General features: G+C 48.4%; 1 protein-coding gene across 1 annotated transcript; it reads right to left on the reverse strand.

The window, feature by feature from the left end:
• Positions 1-16,172: 16,172 nt before the first annotated feature.
• On the reverse strand, positions 16,173-16,859 carry LOC119395121 (uncharacterized). The gene has a single exon (XM_037662409.1). It carries the CDS (start codon positions 16,857-16,859, stop codon positions 16,173-16,175), a length of 687 nt encoding a protein of 228 aa, XP_037518337.1.
• Positions 16,860-17,294: the final 435 nt, after the last annotated feature.

The following is a 17,294-nucleotide window of genomic DNA, read 5'->3' on the forward strand; positions in this document are numbered from 1 at the left end:
GCTTGCGTGTTGTCATCTAATTACAAGAAATTCACTGAGAAGACTTCTCACGATGGCGCAAATAATGGTGTGGAGTTTTAGGGGCGAAGCTCCTTATGTCGTGGGTCTGTCCATCCTCCGTTTGTTCGTTTGTTTGTAGCAGCCACCTCTAGTTCGTGAGAAGCGCGCTTTCTGGTATGCAGTAGAAGAAGAAGAAGAAGACGTTGACGAGCGAGACTCTCGTGCGTGTTCGCCTGTGTGGCGTTCTTTCTTCTTCACTACGTCTCGTGTTTTCAACGACGCCCTAAGACAACATTTCAGAAGTAACGCGCCAAGAGGGAGCTCTTGGCGCGCTATTTCTTTCGCTGGAAGACAAGGCTACAGAGACCCACCCACGAGATAGCCGTTAACTTTGCAGTGGTCGAATGTCTTGGCAAAAGATTGCCGTTCTCTTATGTTTTCTTTACTTGTTGTTGCCTTCTGTAGTTTCCTGCCTGCCATGTAAGCCTAGCTGGTTTTATATCAAGCTTGTAGACGATGTGGAACGGGACCCCATACTTACTGCGGTGGACGTTCTCTATCTTACCGAGACGTGGAACGCCAAAAGGCCGTATATCAAACCATACGTTCCAGTCGTGTGCCTCGATGATGCAGAGGGTCCAGCAGGCGGTGTGGCCGTATACGTCAAACAAACAGAAAAGGCACAAGATCTGAAACTACTACCAACGACACAGAGCCACAACAGTGAATATGCTGCCATTGATTCTGATGGATGCATCATCATGACCATGTACCTTGCACCCAATTTGTCGAGTGGGAATATCAAGACATTCATTGACACGGCATCGTGTAATTATGACAAGTACAAGAATAGACCATTTGTGTTAGTTGGTGACCTGAATGTCGATATTAGCTAAAAGAACAATGAGTGGTTAATACAACATATGGCAGCCAAATATACTCTCACGTGCACGTCCTTTGATCACATGAAACCAACGACCATCCGAGGGACGCGTATCGACCTGGTATTTTCAAATTTCCAATTGCAACCCGTACAGGAACCGCTATCCCTTCATTTCACGGACCATAAAGCCGTGATAACGAAGGGACAACGCAAGCCAAGCATCATCTAATTAAGAAAAGTAAAAGTTTGATGTTTGTAATATACACACAGTGTTTCTCACTCTTTATATGACGATTGATGGGGCGTTACAGAGAAGATTCACTGTTTACCGATCATATCATCCGGAGCTTCGCCCCACTCATCATCATTCACCACGTGGATATGCTGTGATTTTTAAATGCGAAGCATTTCTTAGCGAACTTCTGCGACTTTGAGCGTATCTATCTATCTATCTATCTATCTAGCCGCCTACGACTTTGTGCTCTCCTGGTCGCTTGGTTAATCGAATGCACACCAAAACTGGTATGGCGTAACATGACTGTATGACGAACATAAATGACAAGTCACAACATGAAAATCAAGACACCCATGTCATGTACAGCATGATTTACATGACACGCTCATGGTGCGCTGGCGGCCGTTTCGCTAGCTTGATATACACCAAAATTGGTATCTTGCGACGTGACTGTGTGACGGACATAAATGACACAAGTTAACATGAAAATCATGACACGCATGTCATGTACAGCGTGACTTACCTGCCACGCTCATGGGGCGCTGGCGGCCGTTTCGCTAGCTTTATATACACCAAAATTGGTATCTTGCGACGTGACTGTGTGACAAACATAAATGACAAGTCATAACATGAAAATCATGACACGCATGTCATGTACAGCATGACTTACGTACCACGCTCATGGGGCGCTGGCGGCCATTTCGCTAGCTTTATATACACCAAAATTGGTATCTTGCGACGTGACTGTGGGACGAACATAAATGACAAGTCATAACATGAAAATCATGACACGCGTGTCATGTACAGCATGACTTACGTGCCACGCTCATGGTGCGCTGGCGGCCGTTTCGCTAGCTTTATGTACACCAAAATTGGTATCTTGCGACGTGACTGTGTGACGAACATAGCACGAGTTAACATGAAAATCATGACACGCATGTCATTACAGCATGACTTACGTGCCCCGCTCATGGTGCGTTGGCGGCCGTTTTTTTAGCATAGGCTGTGCGTGTTCTTTACTTGATCCCGTTTATTTGCGGTAAGAAGTATATCGGACAAGCGGGCAGATGCCTGAACCAGCGTTTGAAGGGGCATTATTATCATGTAAACACAGCCGTTCAAGGTCATCTCGGCATTCACTGTAGAGATTGCGGTTATGAACCGGGCTTGGACAATCGCATCGTTGTCGCGAAACATCGTGAGCAGCTTACACGTGAGAGCATAGAAGCTAATAAAATGCAACAGCTGGATCACCTCTGTATGAGCATGCCATCTGTTCCCCTCACCAAAAAGCAAATTGCTTAACTGGCTGCGACGCCATAGGTTGTGCGATTGCGCTGATGTATACTGTCGTCACGTTGATGTTGATATCTTGAGGATAAATTTCTAGCGTTTTCGCTAATAAAATTTAGTTGAAGTCAGCGCTTGTGTTGTGTCCTCTCTTCTGTCCTTGTTCTTTTTACGCTCTGCAAATATGTCGATGCTGAATCACCAACCAGCCCACGTTACCTTTATATCCCGATAACAATTATGTAGACACTCGAGGTACATTTCTGCCATTGTCGTTGTGTTCTGTATAAATTCCAAATCAATAACCCGCGCCTCGTATGTTTTATGTGCGAGTGAAAGCATATGCGGGCTGCCGATGGTCGCAGCTCAAGCAGAGATGCGACGCGCTGGCCGTCTCCATCGCGCGAAGGCGCACAAAGAGATGACGGAGGGCAGCCTGCCGGTCGCTCGGGCAGGAATTGAGAACTTGAGCAGACTTGCGTGGGCAAGTGCATGGCGCGCGTGCCATCTAGTCAGAGATGAGGAAATGGCTCATGCCATTATGCACGCTGCGCTCTCACTAATTACTTCGCGTTTAAGTGATAGACAGCAGGAAGCTTGCCTTGGCAGCTGCAGCCGCCATCTTTCCTTAGGCCAGCGTTTTGCAGAGCGATGCAAGATTGGATCCAAAGGAAGTTAGCTGCTAGCCTTTCTTCGTATTCCAATTCATTGCAATACAAAGATATACGTTCCAATTCATTGGTTTGCCATTTTCATGAAACTGTGAATTATTTTTATTTTTTCTTTCAACTGCTCAGAGGCACCTCAACGGCAGCGTTTTCTGCCTACGTCGGAAAAGTGTTGCCGGACCTCTTTACATCTGAACTCTCAAACTAAAATTGACACCATCTACTGCTAAAGAGAACCAGTGTGGATGCGAAGAAGTGGGGAGCCAGTGTCAGCACTGACGTTGACACTGACGTTGACACTGGCGCTGACGCTTGCGCTTTTGCTGGCGCTAACTCTGAGACTGGCGGCGGCGTTGTCGCTGGCGCTCATCGCGGCGTTGCGCAGGAGAGAATGAGGCGCGCGCGCTCCGTCTTTCATACCGTCTTCATAGCGTGCCGCCCCTAGCGGATTATGCAGCTGTCGCACCACCTGTCGTGCGCGCTGCTCCGTAGAGTAGATGATTCCTAGAAGAGAGAGAGGGGAGAGCGTAGGAGAGGAGAGAGAGGGGGAGGGGACGCGCATGCATAGTGTGGGGTGGACTCCGCGGGATGCGGGAGGGAGGGGCGGACAAAGCCCTCGCTATCAGCTGCTTCGCATCTAAAAGGCATCGAGACACCGAGTTGCATCTGTCCACACGCTAGTCGCACCTTTCCTAACCTGAGACGTATGCGTGTGCCGCCGCCCGTTTCCTATGTTTTTAGGGGCCAAGCTCCTTAAGGCGGCACCCGTTCGTCCCTCGTAGTAGTAGTCGTAGTAGTAGTGCGTAACAAGTCTTACGCTTTGACCTCCAAGGTGGTGCCGGTGGGAGATTTTTCCTGTGCGTTGTTGAACAATAAAAAACTTGCAGCGTGCGCGTTAACTAAAAGCCGAATTCTTCTGTCTCTCATTCCCCATTAGCAGCCATTGGCATGTTCCAATAGGAAACGTTAGTAGAAGTAGAAGTGTAAGTGTTAGCTAAAAGCCGACTTCTTCTGTCTCTCATTCCCATTAGCAGCCATTGTTTACCTCCAAGGTAGTGCCTGGTGAGATTTCTCCTGTGCGTGATTAAACAATAAAAATTTTGTTCAAAACGCCGTTGATTGATGAAATAAACCTACGAAAGACGCCAGATGTTTTGTAAAAGCAAAACGAAAGAACGCCAGATGTTTCTAAAGCAAAGCGAAAAGACGCCAGCTGCTTAACGAAAGACGCCACATGTTTTCTAAAGCAATGGTTTTCTAAACAATGAAAATTCACAGCGTACATGTAAAATAAAGTGAGCTGCAAGTCGTCATAACTCATCGAACCTTTAGTATAAACGCGCCCGATCTCACGTCGGTGATGATGTACTGGGCAAAATTCACGGAAGATTCACGGTTTACCGATGAACCTCCGCAGCTTCGCCCACTCATCATCATTCACTCCGTGGATATGCTGTGATTTTTTTTTCTTCATTAATATTATTACTATTGTAGCGAAGCCTTTATTGAGTAATGGGTTGCGCTCACTATAGCCTTCTAGTGGGTCGTCGCCTTTGGCTCTTCGCGCTCGCGCTCTTGAGTCCGTGTTTGTGCCTTGACTGTCGCCATTGCATATCGTCGCCGACTAACGTCCAATAAACGCCTCAACAAATTGGTGGAGAGTGCTGTGCTCCTATTCGATGCCCCTGGAGCTGAGATCCCGTACCCTACCAACTACCATGCCTCAAGACGCTGCTCAGCAAACGTCTCCTTCCACAACGACCGCATGCCCCGGTGTCCCCCGCATCCGCGACCCTCCTATCTTCACCGGCTCGGATGGGACCGATGTTGAGGACTGGCTTGCGATGTACGAGCGTGTGAGCGTACCAAACAAATGGGACGAGGCAGGCAAACTCAGCAACCTGGTTTTCTACCTCGCGGGTGTGGCGGGCCTGTGGTACAACAACAACACCACCGAGTTCCCCACGTGGTCTGCTTTCAAGACCGCCATCATCGATGTGTTTGGCCGCCCTGCCGTTCGTAAACTGCAAGCCGAACAACGTTTACGTGAACGAGCTCAGCAGACCGGTGAGTCCTTTACGAGCTACATTGAAGACGTCCTGGACTTTTGCAAGAAGGCTGACGCGGCCATGCCTGAGTCTGACAAGATCCGCCACGTTCTGAAAGGCATCGACGACGATGCCTTCACTATGCTGCTCGCCAAGAACCCTCGTACTGTGGCCGAGGTGATTACGCTCTGCCAAAGCTACGAGGAGCTGCGCCGGCAGCGACTGCTGACCCGTCGACCTCCATCACGCGACGCCGATCTCGCAGGCTTGTCGGCCATCTCTGATCAGTCCGCCTTGCTCGCCGAGATCAAGTCATTCGTGCGCGAGGAAATTGCCCGCCAGTTCTCCCTACTGGCCTTCCCTCGCCCGCAGCATGTTGAACAGCCGTCGACCACGCTGCTGGCTCCCTTACGCCGCGCTATTCAGCAGAAAATCGCGGAGGTCATGCCGGAATACCACCAGCCCCCTCCGGCACCTGCGCCGCTCAGTTACGCGCAGGTTGTAGCCAGGCCACCCCAAGCGATTCCTGTGGCTGCCCCACTTACTTACGCCGAAGCCGTCGCCAGACCTCAAGCCTTCGAAGCGAGTGGGCCGGCTGCGTTTGCCGACGCCATACCTAGGCCACCGATGCAGCCCATCATGCAGTCGTATCAGCAGACGCCTCGGAGGAAGAACAGACGCCTCGGAGGAAGAATTCTCGGAGGAAGAACAGCGGGAATCGAAGAAACTCGAACGCGCATAGAAGGGCGAATGGGCGCGAAAATGACGGGCAGCTGCGAGCTGCGGCAGAAGGTGCAGCAGCGGCAGCCGTTGGCTTCGCTACCTTCTATGTTCACAGTTGTGGATACGCTCTGAATGTTTTTTTGTCTTTTTTTACAGCTGGTTTATACTACGCAGAATGCTTTTATAGGAAGGCAGACTGAATAAAAGCGAGTATCATACTAAAGCGTTCAATATTTCAGAGGTTATTCGCTCGTCGAAGTTACTATATCACTGTGTGCAACAAATAAAAGTGTGCTGCACGGCTGTGTGTTTACTTCGGAGGAATCTCCGGGACAACATTAACGAGCAAGGGAATAACCATACTTTCAGTCTGGAATTTTAGGAATACTGGAGCAATCCTGCCCACTGCGCGCTAATGTTTTAGCTCCAAGGTTTCATAAACATTTTCGGTAGAAGACGATTTCCAAGAAGCCAGTCATTACGCAAGTCAGGGATTCTTTACGCTGGAAATTTAGCGTTGTTTCAACTTCTGAGAAACTCGACGAGAGACTCCCGGACAAATCCAAACTGCATCCACTTTAGCACGACCGCTCGGCACTCGGTCGCGTTGCAGCGCGAGTCATTTATTGCACACTATCCAGCGCACAACAGTGTCGAAAAGAAGGGAAAAGGAAAACGAAAGAAACATGCCCACTGATAAATTGTGTCCAACTTGGTAATGTCGCTTTCTACGGCGCCAGATGGTACTGCCACCGTGCGCGCGAATATCGCAAAGCGCTGAAAGAGGCGCCGTCGGTATCAGCGCGTGACATGATCCGCGGCAAAATGAGATTCCACGAACGCCTCTGCCTAGCAATGCAACTGCGCAGGTATTTGTGGTAGTGACAAGAAGCGGCCTAGAACGCAAACATCGGATGTCGGAAAGCAAGAAAGAAACGTCGGGACTTCGCCTCCGCACGAAGTGCCCGACATTCTTGAACTGCAAGAGCACACGCAAAGCGCAATGTTGCTTGTATATGCTCCCAACAGAAAGAACGCGTGCTCCTGGGGCACCTTTTTGCTACACGGCAAGATGACTCTTCTAACAACACTGCAAAGGTATTTGAAGCTCTCCGCTCACTGGTTTATTCTGTTTATTTTCAACAAACACGAGAGGAATTGTCGCCAAGAAAAACTGGCGGTTTTTTATTCTGGGCTCTCGAAATGCTCGCGGGGCCTGAGAAGGCTTTTCACGGGCTCGTTTTCTGGCGGCGTCCACTGCATAAAGACCAGTGGGAGTGTTTTGTTTTTGTCTGTTTCGTTTTTTTTTTCTGCAAGCCACCGTTCGCAGCTCTTCCGTTCTTTTGCGCGGAAAAACCGAGGCACAGACTCTGCGCGAAGGAGTTCGGTGTTGCTTGCCTTATTTCTTTTGCTTTCGGAAAGCGGGCGCACACGGCACGACGCTCTCCCTGTAAATTGCTACGGCTTATGCGGCAGCGGCAGTATTTCTGCTCGTGCCAGCCTTTCTGGACGAATTCTTATCCGGCAACAGCTGTCGGCCCAAACCACGTCTCAGAGCGCACTGGACGCGTTGACTTGATTATTTTCTTTTCAGTCCCTTTCCAGGGCATGAACGCGGTAAGGTGAGTAGCATACGGAAGAACAAAACGCAACAAAAAATTCCACCATGTTAACTCATGCGGTTAAGGAAGCAAGCTTTCATTAGTGCGCTTTTAGGCGGGCCTATAGCGCTCGCAGTTGAAAGACTTTCGTATTGTCTTCTTTCTTTCTTTTTTGTACGAAGGAGTTGAAACAGATAGTGGTATATAATTTTCCGTGTTTTGTTTATCTCAGAGCATTCCTTGAAATAAATTCCTATCACTAAGTACATGCCTTCACTACTGCAATATTATACACCGCAGTGCCTCATTTTCAGGAGAACGAACCGCTCCCATCTCTAGCACATTATACCACAAATACAGATGACAAATCTATATATCCTTGAACTTGCCTGACTGAAACTCAAACTCAACCAATAATTATTATTTACTGCATGCTGTAACAGAGCCTAAATGAATACTTTGGCACAGGAATATTGTAGCGATGCTTTTGTGTCGGGTTTTTGCACGATGTTCTTTGTGCGGAATTTTCAAGTCGTGAGTATTGCGATTAGATATTCCCAATATATGCTGCCCTTGCATTTGCGACACTCTAAGATAATTTTCACAACGCAGATCGTATAACGCTGTAACATTTATTGAGAGGGCGAGGCACCGTCTCAAAGCAAACTTGCTGTTGTATACCTTTGTGAACTCATGCAGAACCACGCGAAGAACTGAATAATGGATGAGACAGACGCATTAATTATGTATGATGAGCACTTAGCCTTCCCTAAATGTATGCCATAAAATACGGGAAAATAGAAGCAGCAAGAATGCTTTAGCATATTCACAGAAAACAAGTTATATGCATGCCTGGCCATACTTTACCTGGTTTTTATGACGCCTGCCATTCTATTTTTTTTTAATCGTCCTGTTTATTGCTTCAGCACGTGGTGATGCGGTCGCGTAATAAGTGTAATAAGTTCTGGTCTGGTAGAGAGCGTTATATTTTGCTTTACCTATTATTAACGTGAAAAACGTGTTAGCTCAAGTTAAGGTACATGGTGGACGATTGGGCGAGTTGGTGATTCATGATCGACGTATGTAACTGCGCGGTAGTTACATAGGCACAGGACGAACGTGCAAGAATTCACATAAATGAGCTTACATTGAAGCTGTTTCTGCTATGATATATCAGTTATCATATGGAACAGGCGCAGAAAGGCCATCAACTAATAGAAAAGATCATATTAACAAAATACTTCTTAATGCGGACCAAATATTCGCAGGAAAAATACTAGTCAACTTATATTGTTCCCCAGCGCAGTGACGAGTCATTACATAGATGAAGTTGGAATGCCTCTTTCGGAACACTTTTATTTTAAAGTAGCAAAACTACACCAAAATCTATTTTGTGGAACTAACAACGATACAGTTTTCCTTTTTTTAGACTAGAAGATCATAAGATATCTTCGTGAGAGCAGCCTTGTCATCCTAGTAAAGATTATAGCAGAAACCGTCAAAGATGTTATAGCAGAAACCGTCAAAGACGCCATTGAGCGAGTCCAGAAAAAATTCCTAAGCATTTACAACCATCGTTTCGCTAGAAATGACTCTGGATCTCGTTCTAACGCTGCTGGATTATTATCATTGCCATCACTTTGCTGCCGACGAAATTGCGCTGATCTGTTATTTCTTTACAAGCTTGTGCATGGTATCATATCCTGCCCTGTACTGCTCAACTGTCTTAATTTCCGAATTCCACGTAAGCTGACCAGAGAGAATAGACCTTTTCATGTAACCGCCTGCCTCTGTGAACATTCGACCATTGGCAGGATATTTTGGGACGTTAAACCCCAGATATTATTATTATTATTGGCAGGATACAACGTCTTTACAATGCTTACTTTTTGGAGCTCGATGTTTTTCACAGCTCCCAGTCGTTGTTCTGCTCCGAGCTTTGCACTGTACTTACATAGCCTTGTACACTGTTGATGTATTTTTTTCTGCCTGCGCATAGTTGTATATGTGTAATTTTGTAACGTTTTTTTATCCCTGATATTTTATTATGAATGTTTCCTTTGTTTTTTTGGTTTTTTTTTTCGTGCGCCAGTACAAAGACCTTACGGTTGTTCCTGGGCATATTAAATAAACGTTTGATTGATTGATTATTATTATTATTATTATTATTATTATTATTATTATTATTATTATTATTATTATTATTATTATTATTATTATTATTATTATTATTATTATTATTATTATTATTATTATTATATGGTGTCTTACGTCTCAAAACCACGATATGATTATGAGAGACGCCGCATTGGAGGGCTCCGGAAGCTTCGACCACCTGGGGTTCTCAAAAGTGCGCTTAAATCTAAGTACACGCCCCTCAAGCAATTTCGCTTCCACCGAAAAAGCGGCCGCCGCAGCCAGGAGTCGCGACGTTCGGATCAGCAGTCGAGCACCGTAACCACGTGACCACCAGGAAGCCCGAACTGTGAGCGTGTCTAATGTATCAGACGTCAGAACATAACACCGAAAAAAAAGGATAACTTTAAGGGCTCGTTTCTCTTTGTTAAGCACAAAGAAAAACATATATATCCCATAAAGTGGACCGAGGATGACCGCCGCTGAATAGCTCAGTTGGTAGAGCATCGGGCGTATTATTCGGAGGTCGCTGGTTCGGTCCCTACCGTCGGTAAGTTACCTTTTCGTCCACGTTACTTTCTTCACATTTACATCACAATTACTACAAATAACATCCCCTATACCTTCCTTGGCTTTTTTATCTGTTAGTTCTCATTAGAACACACTGTATTTCGCGAATGTCCTCCTTTCGCGTAACAGCAGCAGACGGGGGCCTCTATAGGCTGGCTGACGTGGGAGTGCAAGGGTTAGCTGAAAGCTGCATTTCTCCAGGGTCTGTGAGACTATTTTTATAATCCGCGAGCGCGCTTCTTTGCGCGGCATATGCTCCGAACTAACGGCGACACATGTTGCGCGTCAGGCGGACACGAGGTCGTAGTTGCGTGTGCTGGGGTTTGTCTTTTATGCGTGTTTATGCCAAGAGAGCTGCTGGAGTCAACATTTTCCGCGTCATAGCGCAAACAAACTGCGTTTGAACACGCTGCTTGCAGACGCTACTAGACTAACTTCTATGACCTGGGCTAAATCGCAGGAAAGCTAGCTTTATAATCATGAAGAGGGTATATATACGCGATAAGGCAGACATTTGGGCTACTATAGTATAATAAAAAATATTATTAGCTTGTTGACCCCTTTGTCTTAGTATATATATATATATATATATATATATATATATATATATATATATATATATATATATATATATATATATATATTATATATATTTACGGATCGTTTATTTCTGTCACCATCATCATACTTCATTACTATTTTCCCCCGTTGCCTTTTCCCCAGCGCGGTGTAGGAGGCCCGGGCTTACTAGCTCAGGACTCTCTCCCTGACTTCTAATATATTTTCTATATTTTATTCATCGGTAAACAATACTCTTTTTATTAGCTCAGTAGTAAAATAAAACGGCAGTAAGAACCAGTCAGGAAATAAACAACGCATATTTCAATCTGGCACCTCTTGGGCCACTGTATGTGGCCAATGTGGCACCTCTTGGGCAGTTAAACAAGAAAAAAACAACAAATAAAACCTGAAAGTTACACAATAATTACACCATTTCCCGCTAAATGGGACCACGAGGCGATGCGAAGCCGGAGCACTTGCACGCTCGCGTTCCGTTGGCGTTCTTTGGGCATGCTACCGACCTCGCGTCGTGGAACGCGAAGAGGAACGCTACGCGCGTCTTGTCTTCCCTCTAGCCTGGCCGTTAATTCACACAGGGCGAGCGGTGAACGCAGTCGGCAGGCGTGCGAGAGGGGGGCAGCGTAGGAGAGGAGAAAGAGGGGGAGGGGACGCGCATGCACTGGTGCTCATCGCTGCGTTGCGCAGGAGAGAATTTCGGCATATCTAGCCCGCGTTTCAGAGGAAGAGTGGAGAGGGGGAAAGGAGAGAGGGGATGTGGAGAGGGGGAGAGGGTGAGTGGGGAGGGTATGCGCATGCGCAGTAAGGGTGGTCACGCCGCACACCATCACCACCACCATTGGATTGAACTCCGCCATAAGATACTTCGCATCTAATAATAATGTGGGGTTTTACGTCCTAAAACCGCGAAATGATTATGAGGGATGCCGAAATGGAGGGCTCCGGAAATTTTGACAATCTGGTGTTGTTTAACGTGCACTACATTGTACAGTACACGGGCCTCTAGCAGGGGCGTAGCCAGAAATTTTTTTGGAAGGGGGGTGGGGTAGGGGAGGGGGCCACCACCTTGATCTGAAGTAGGGGTCGGGCCCGGTAGGCAGATGTGATCGAGTGTCACTTTGAGCGCTGTATGCTATGGCAAAAAAATTTCGGAGGGGGCACGGGTCCGGTGTACAAGTATGCGCTAATGTACAAATATGTGCTTTAGCGAAAAAGAGTAGGTGCGCTCGACATCTGCGTCTCGGCATCGCTCGACTCGCCCTCATGCACACCGGCCAAGGGGCGGTGTTGTGCGTGGGGGGGGGGGGGTGTTGCCGTAAACGATTAATGGAAGAGTTTAATCGAATAATTCGATTAACTGAAAGGCGGAAATCGATTACGATTAATCGATTAACGGTGCTCCTTTAATCGATTAATCGTTCATCGATTTTACCATCCCTATAGGCTTCCCAAGCAACGCTTAGCGGCGCTGCTGCTCTTGACAGGCAGCGCCATCTCTGGCAGAAAAAGAGAAACTGGGGTTTAAGCAGCGCGCGTTTTCCCTTCTCTCCACCGCGTTGCTGCTCGCTTCTGTGCACGTGCAGAGCTCTCGCGGTGCACTTGCGGCGCCTCACAATGTACCGCTTGCAGTGCGGCTTCAAAACGATTTTCAAGCTTGACTGGCACTTCCGAAAAGCGAACTTGATAAAATGAGAAAGGCTCGTCAATCACGTCAACGGTGAAGAGCAGACGATCGACGACAACGACGCCCGACTCAAAGCGAAATGCATTTCCCAAGTCGCGATTACACCGTGTAGGACGTATACCTCGAGGTAAGTCTCATTCTGTCATGTTAAAGATGAATAATGGTCCACATGCACTCCGAAATGAAGCCGTACACGCTGTCGATGTTCTGCGGCGTGGACTACGAATCATATGATTGTTGTTTTGATATGGCATGCTTACAGTAGCAGCCATGTACTTTCGTGAACAAAAGTTTGCGGCGTGCGAAAAAAAAAGATTATACGGCCATGGCACTGCTTCCTGAGAAGGTTAGAGTCAAGTTCCCCGTGCCGCTGGAGAATCGCCCGTCGATTAAGACGCGAGGCAGCTAGCTGAGCTTTAACCACAGCAAGATGAACTGTTCGCCTCGTTTTTTCTGCTCTCGCGTCATGCTTGCAGTCTCTTTTTATGATATCGACTTGACAGGCGTATAAAACCTGTTGCGTGAACGCGGCTAGAAAATCGCACAAAGTCAGAAGGTGGTTACTTCAAGGTTGCAATTGCAAAGCATGTATGAAGTGCCAGTTATATTTAGCGGCTTAAATATATACCACCCTAATAAAGTGACAAAAACAAAGCAAACCTGCAGAACGATGTCAAATCTTGCTGAAAATGCACAGACGTTCGTTCCGGCGTGATAAAGCAGCCTTCCCGACGCGTGAAATGCAGGCGCCGAACTTCTGACAATGTGCCGAGTTCAGTTGAATTCAACCAACCGCGCAACGCTAACGGTATAACGCGAATGTGAACGTTCAACAATGACGGGTAGGTCTCACGAACACGGGGAATCAGAACACAAAGTTGCTTCACCTACAACCGTAACTGTACTTTCACAATACGAGAAGAAGGCGAGTAATCATTACTGTAGTCACTGCCTGCATGCGCCACGTTACTTACCAATTCAGGTAGTCGAAACGAACGAAAGCGATGAACTCAGACAGCCAAAATAGAAGGCGAGACAGCGCTGTCAGCTATCCACGCTTGCCGCCTTTATTTCTCGTGCGACACGCCCGGGAACCGATACAGTTTAACACGTGAATCGTGTGCCTTGGTGTTGTCTGCACTGTTGTGGCTGGCCGCTAAACCGCAATACTTCGGACCACGCTTGCGCTTCCGCGGGGTCGCTTCTGCCATCGCTGAAATGCGCAGCTTCGCACAGCAAGCCTCTCGTTCAACGTACCCAGCTGACGGTCCCCCAGTTATCCGCACCGAGAGAAGAACGCGTGCGCACGTGCGCTACCGCTACCGTGAAAGGGGCTGAGTCGGCCGCGCTAAGGTTGAGAGCTTTCCGACAGAGCCGCAGCACGGCTGGCGCGGCGCTGTCGTCGTGCCGCGAACTTGAGCTTGGGTTCCCTATACTACACGAACCACGGACACAAACGGCTGCAAACCATATCAGAATCTCTGCACGCCCAAAGTCACCGAAAAGCAGTGTTTTTTGCAGCCATTTTAGGCGAATGCAGGGGTGCTATGCAGGATGGCCCGAGTTTGGCGAAACTCGGGATCTTTCCGAGCTCTGGCAACACCCCCTTTTGAACGAGCTAATAGTACGAGAAGGTGAAATCCATTCCTCAGCGCGCGCTCCGTTCCATTGGTTACGAAGGCACGCGGCGTCATGTCAAGGGCGGTCGAGAAGGTTGGGTGGTGTCGTTAAACTTTCATTTGTTTGTCGTTCCACTGAGTGCAGAAGTGCACCAATGCAAGAAAAGTGGCAGAAAGCTCTACTAACTATTCTTTTTATGTGTGCGCGGGCCGTTTGAATTCATTTTCAAGCGTTTTATGTCTGCACTAAGTATCCTTTAGAATAATCAGCGTCGTGGCCTCTGAGATTAGTTACGACCGAGCGCCTTATTACACGGCGGCTAGAGCTAATCGCCGAGGCCACGTGTAAAATCACCACGATCGGCCTGTACGTACATTCTAGCGCGTTGCTCGGCCGGCGCGCACCCTCGTCGTTCTCTTCTTCATCGTCTGCTCGCTCCCAGAGCACGTGCGCCCGGCTGATTAGCTAATTGGCTGGGCGGTATACCTAGCTAAATCAGGGCGTGCTATGGCGAAGCTGAATAGGCCAAATCAGGCGAAGGCCGAGCCAACTAAGCCACGTCTTACTATGACCATGCTAATGAAGTCGTGTAAAGCTAGGAACAAAGTAATTAAGATCATGCTAACTAACACGACGCTAATTAGGTGCATGTAATTAAAACCAAGATAATCAAGACCTTACCGAGATCGTGTTAATTAGGGTCGTACTAATTAGGATTATGCTAATTATATCTGTACTATTCAAGACCTTTCGAATTAAACCTCAGTAATTAATGCCGTGGTATGTAAGACACTATAAATTAATGTTATCTAAAACGATGGTAATTAGAAGCGTGTTAATTAGAATCGTGCTTATAGCGACAGAGAAGAGGCCGACACCCGTGTTGCCCTGGTTCAACACTTCTTCCTTCTTTATTCCGTGCTCTCGAGCAGCCCCGCCTTACGCCCGCTTCTTCGCGCGTCTTGTGCGTGGCATGGCGTTTCGCGCCAACGTTTTGCCGCGGTAAACTCAACATCCTCCCGGGGCCGCGCTGTGCTCGCTTGCCTCCAAAGGGTACAACCGTTGAGCGGCGCGACGTACTTGCTGACCGTTTGGGAATGTAATTTTGAAGTACCTCTCGATTCCGTCCCGGCCTGGAAACGCCTCGACCACTCTGCCGAGCTTCCATTGCAGCGCTGGCACGTTGTCGTCCTTAACAATCACCAAGTCACCAACGCGCAGCTGGGATGAAGACGACGGCGGGCAGTGATGAGGGGAGCGCAGGAGAAGCAGATATTCCTTCTTCCACCGTTTCCACAATCGGTGCAGAAGCTCGTCTCTGTATTTCACCCGCCTTCGCAAGTCAGACGCGGTAGAACTAGGCAAACAGCCGTTGGTCTTTGCTGGTAGCCCCACGACACGCTTGCCAATTAAGAAGTGCGATGGCGTCAGCGCCTCTGCATCCTCCGTGTCCTCGCAGAGTTGCGTCAGAGGGCGACAGTTGACTATCGCTTCTACCTCAGCCAACACAGTGAGCAGTTCTTCGTAACTGAGGCTGCTTCGTCCCAGGCAGCGTTTGAGCGCATCCTTAATTGTCCTAATGACGCGCTCCCAGAAACCTCCCCACTACGGAGCTCGTTCGGCAATGAACTTCCACTTGATTCGGTGGGCACTTGCGTGGTCTTGGACGCTCTCGCTGAGCAGCGATCGCAGTTGTTCGGAACAGCTGAGGAACGTCCTGGCGTTATCCGAGTAAACTGTAGATGGAATGCCACGCCTGGAGGTAAACCGACGAAAGGCAAGGATGAATGCGCGTGCTGTCATGTCCGAGGTTAATTCTAGGTGCACCGCCCGTGTCACCGCACAGGAGAAGACGGCAATATAAAGCTTCGCAGACTGTCGAGTAGACCGATAATAAAGAGGGCCGCAAAAGTCGACTCCCACGACGTCGAACGGTGACGTCTCCATTATGCGGTCTTTCGGTAGTGGTGCCACTGGGACTGACGCTGGATGCAAACGTAGGCGGCGACATGCCAAGCACGACTGAAGCACTTTCTTAACGGTTCGTCTTCCCTTTAAAATCCAAAATCTTGATCGGAGGTCCAGAAGCGTGACGAGAACTCCGGCGTGTAGAAGACGGACATGTGTAGCGGATATCAAGAGACGTGTAAACACGTGGTCACTTGGTAATAGGATGGGTTTTTTAAGTTCCTCTGGCCTCTGGCCCTGAGGCGGGCGACGATGTCCGGGTGCTTCGTCTTCCATGTTTCGAGGTGGTGCTGTAGGGTTGCTGACAACAAGAACGGGCTGGAAGATGCTCCGAAAGGAACCCGGGTCATGCGCCACTCGATGATTGTTGGGACGGGATGCTCATGTGTCGGTAATTGGTCGATCCACAAGAAGCGAAGAGCATCTCTGTCTTCCGATCGGATCCATATCTGGAGGAAGGCCTTTCGGATGTCCGCGGTGAGAACAAATTTGCTGCTCCTAAACTGCAAGAGTAGCTGCAAGAGTTCAGGACCAAGCTTGATGCCTTTATCGAGCATGTCGTTCAAAGACGGTTCACCGTCTTCATGCGATGAGGCATCGAACACGACGCGGACCTTTGTAGTCACGGCCTCACGTCGGACTACCGCATGGTGAGGCAGGTAGTAGACGGTCTGTCCAAGGGGTGCCGATGGCACTACTCTTTCCGCATGGCCTTCTTTGAAGTACTCGCTGATGGTGGCATGGTACTCCTTCAGAACTTCGGGATGATGCTCGAACCGCTGAAGCTGACGCTTGAGCCTGGTTTCAGCCACACTTCGGTTGGTACAAGACGTGATACCTGGCGTCTTGATCATGAGCGGCACGACGTAGCGTCCTGCGCTCTTGTGTATTGCGCTACGAAAGTGGACGAGCGCTGGGTGCTGGCTGACGTCGTCTTCTTAGCCGTCATTTATACCGATGGCGTCCAAGCGCCACATCTCTGATACGTCTACAGGTCGGACTTCAGTGCGCCAGTCGTCGAAACAAGCCAGGAATAAGGCAGTTGCACTGATGTTACGCGGTGTCGAAGGATGGTAGACGTTAGCGCACATTCCTTATATGACCCAGACAAATATGGTCTCAACTGCACAGAGATTGTCGGTGAAGCGCTCGACGCGTCCGGTCACTACCCTCCAGTAGTGGTCTGAACCGATCAAAACGCTTATCGTAGAGTCTTGAGGTTGGTGCCCTTGAACTTCGTCAGCCAAGGTCAGATTGCGGTCACGCATCATATTGATGACGTTTGGCTC

This window comes from Rhipicephalus sanguineus, chromosome 5, assembly GCF_013339695.2.
Source record: "Rhipicephalus sanguineus isolate Rsan-2018 chromosome 5, BIME_Rsan_1.4, whole genome shotgun sequence".
Lineage (NCBI taxonomy): Eukaryota > Metazoa > Arthropoda > Arachnida > Ixodida > Ixodidae > Rhipicephalus > Rhipicephalus sanguineus.

Coding starts and splice junctions, on each gene's coding strand:
- LOC119395121 (XM_037662409.1), bottom strand. CDS start 16,859: ATGATCAAGACGCCAGGTATCACGTCTTGTACCAACCGAAGTGTGGCT.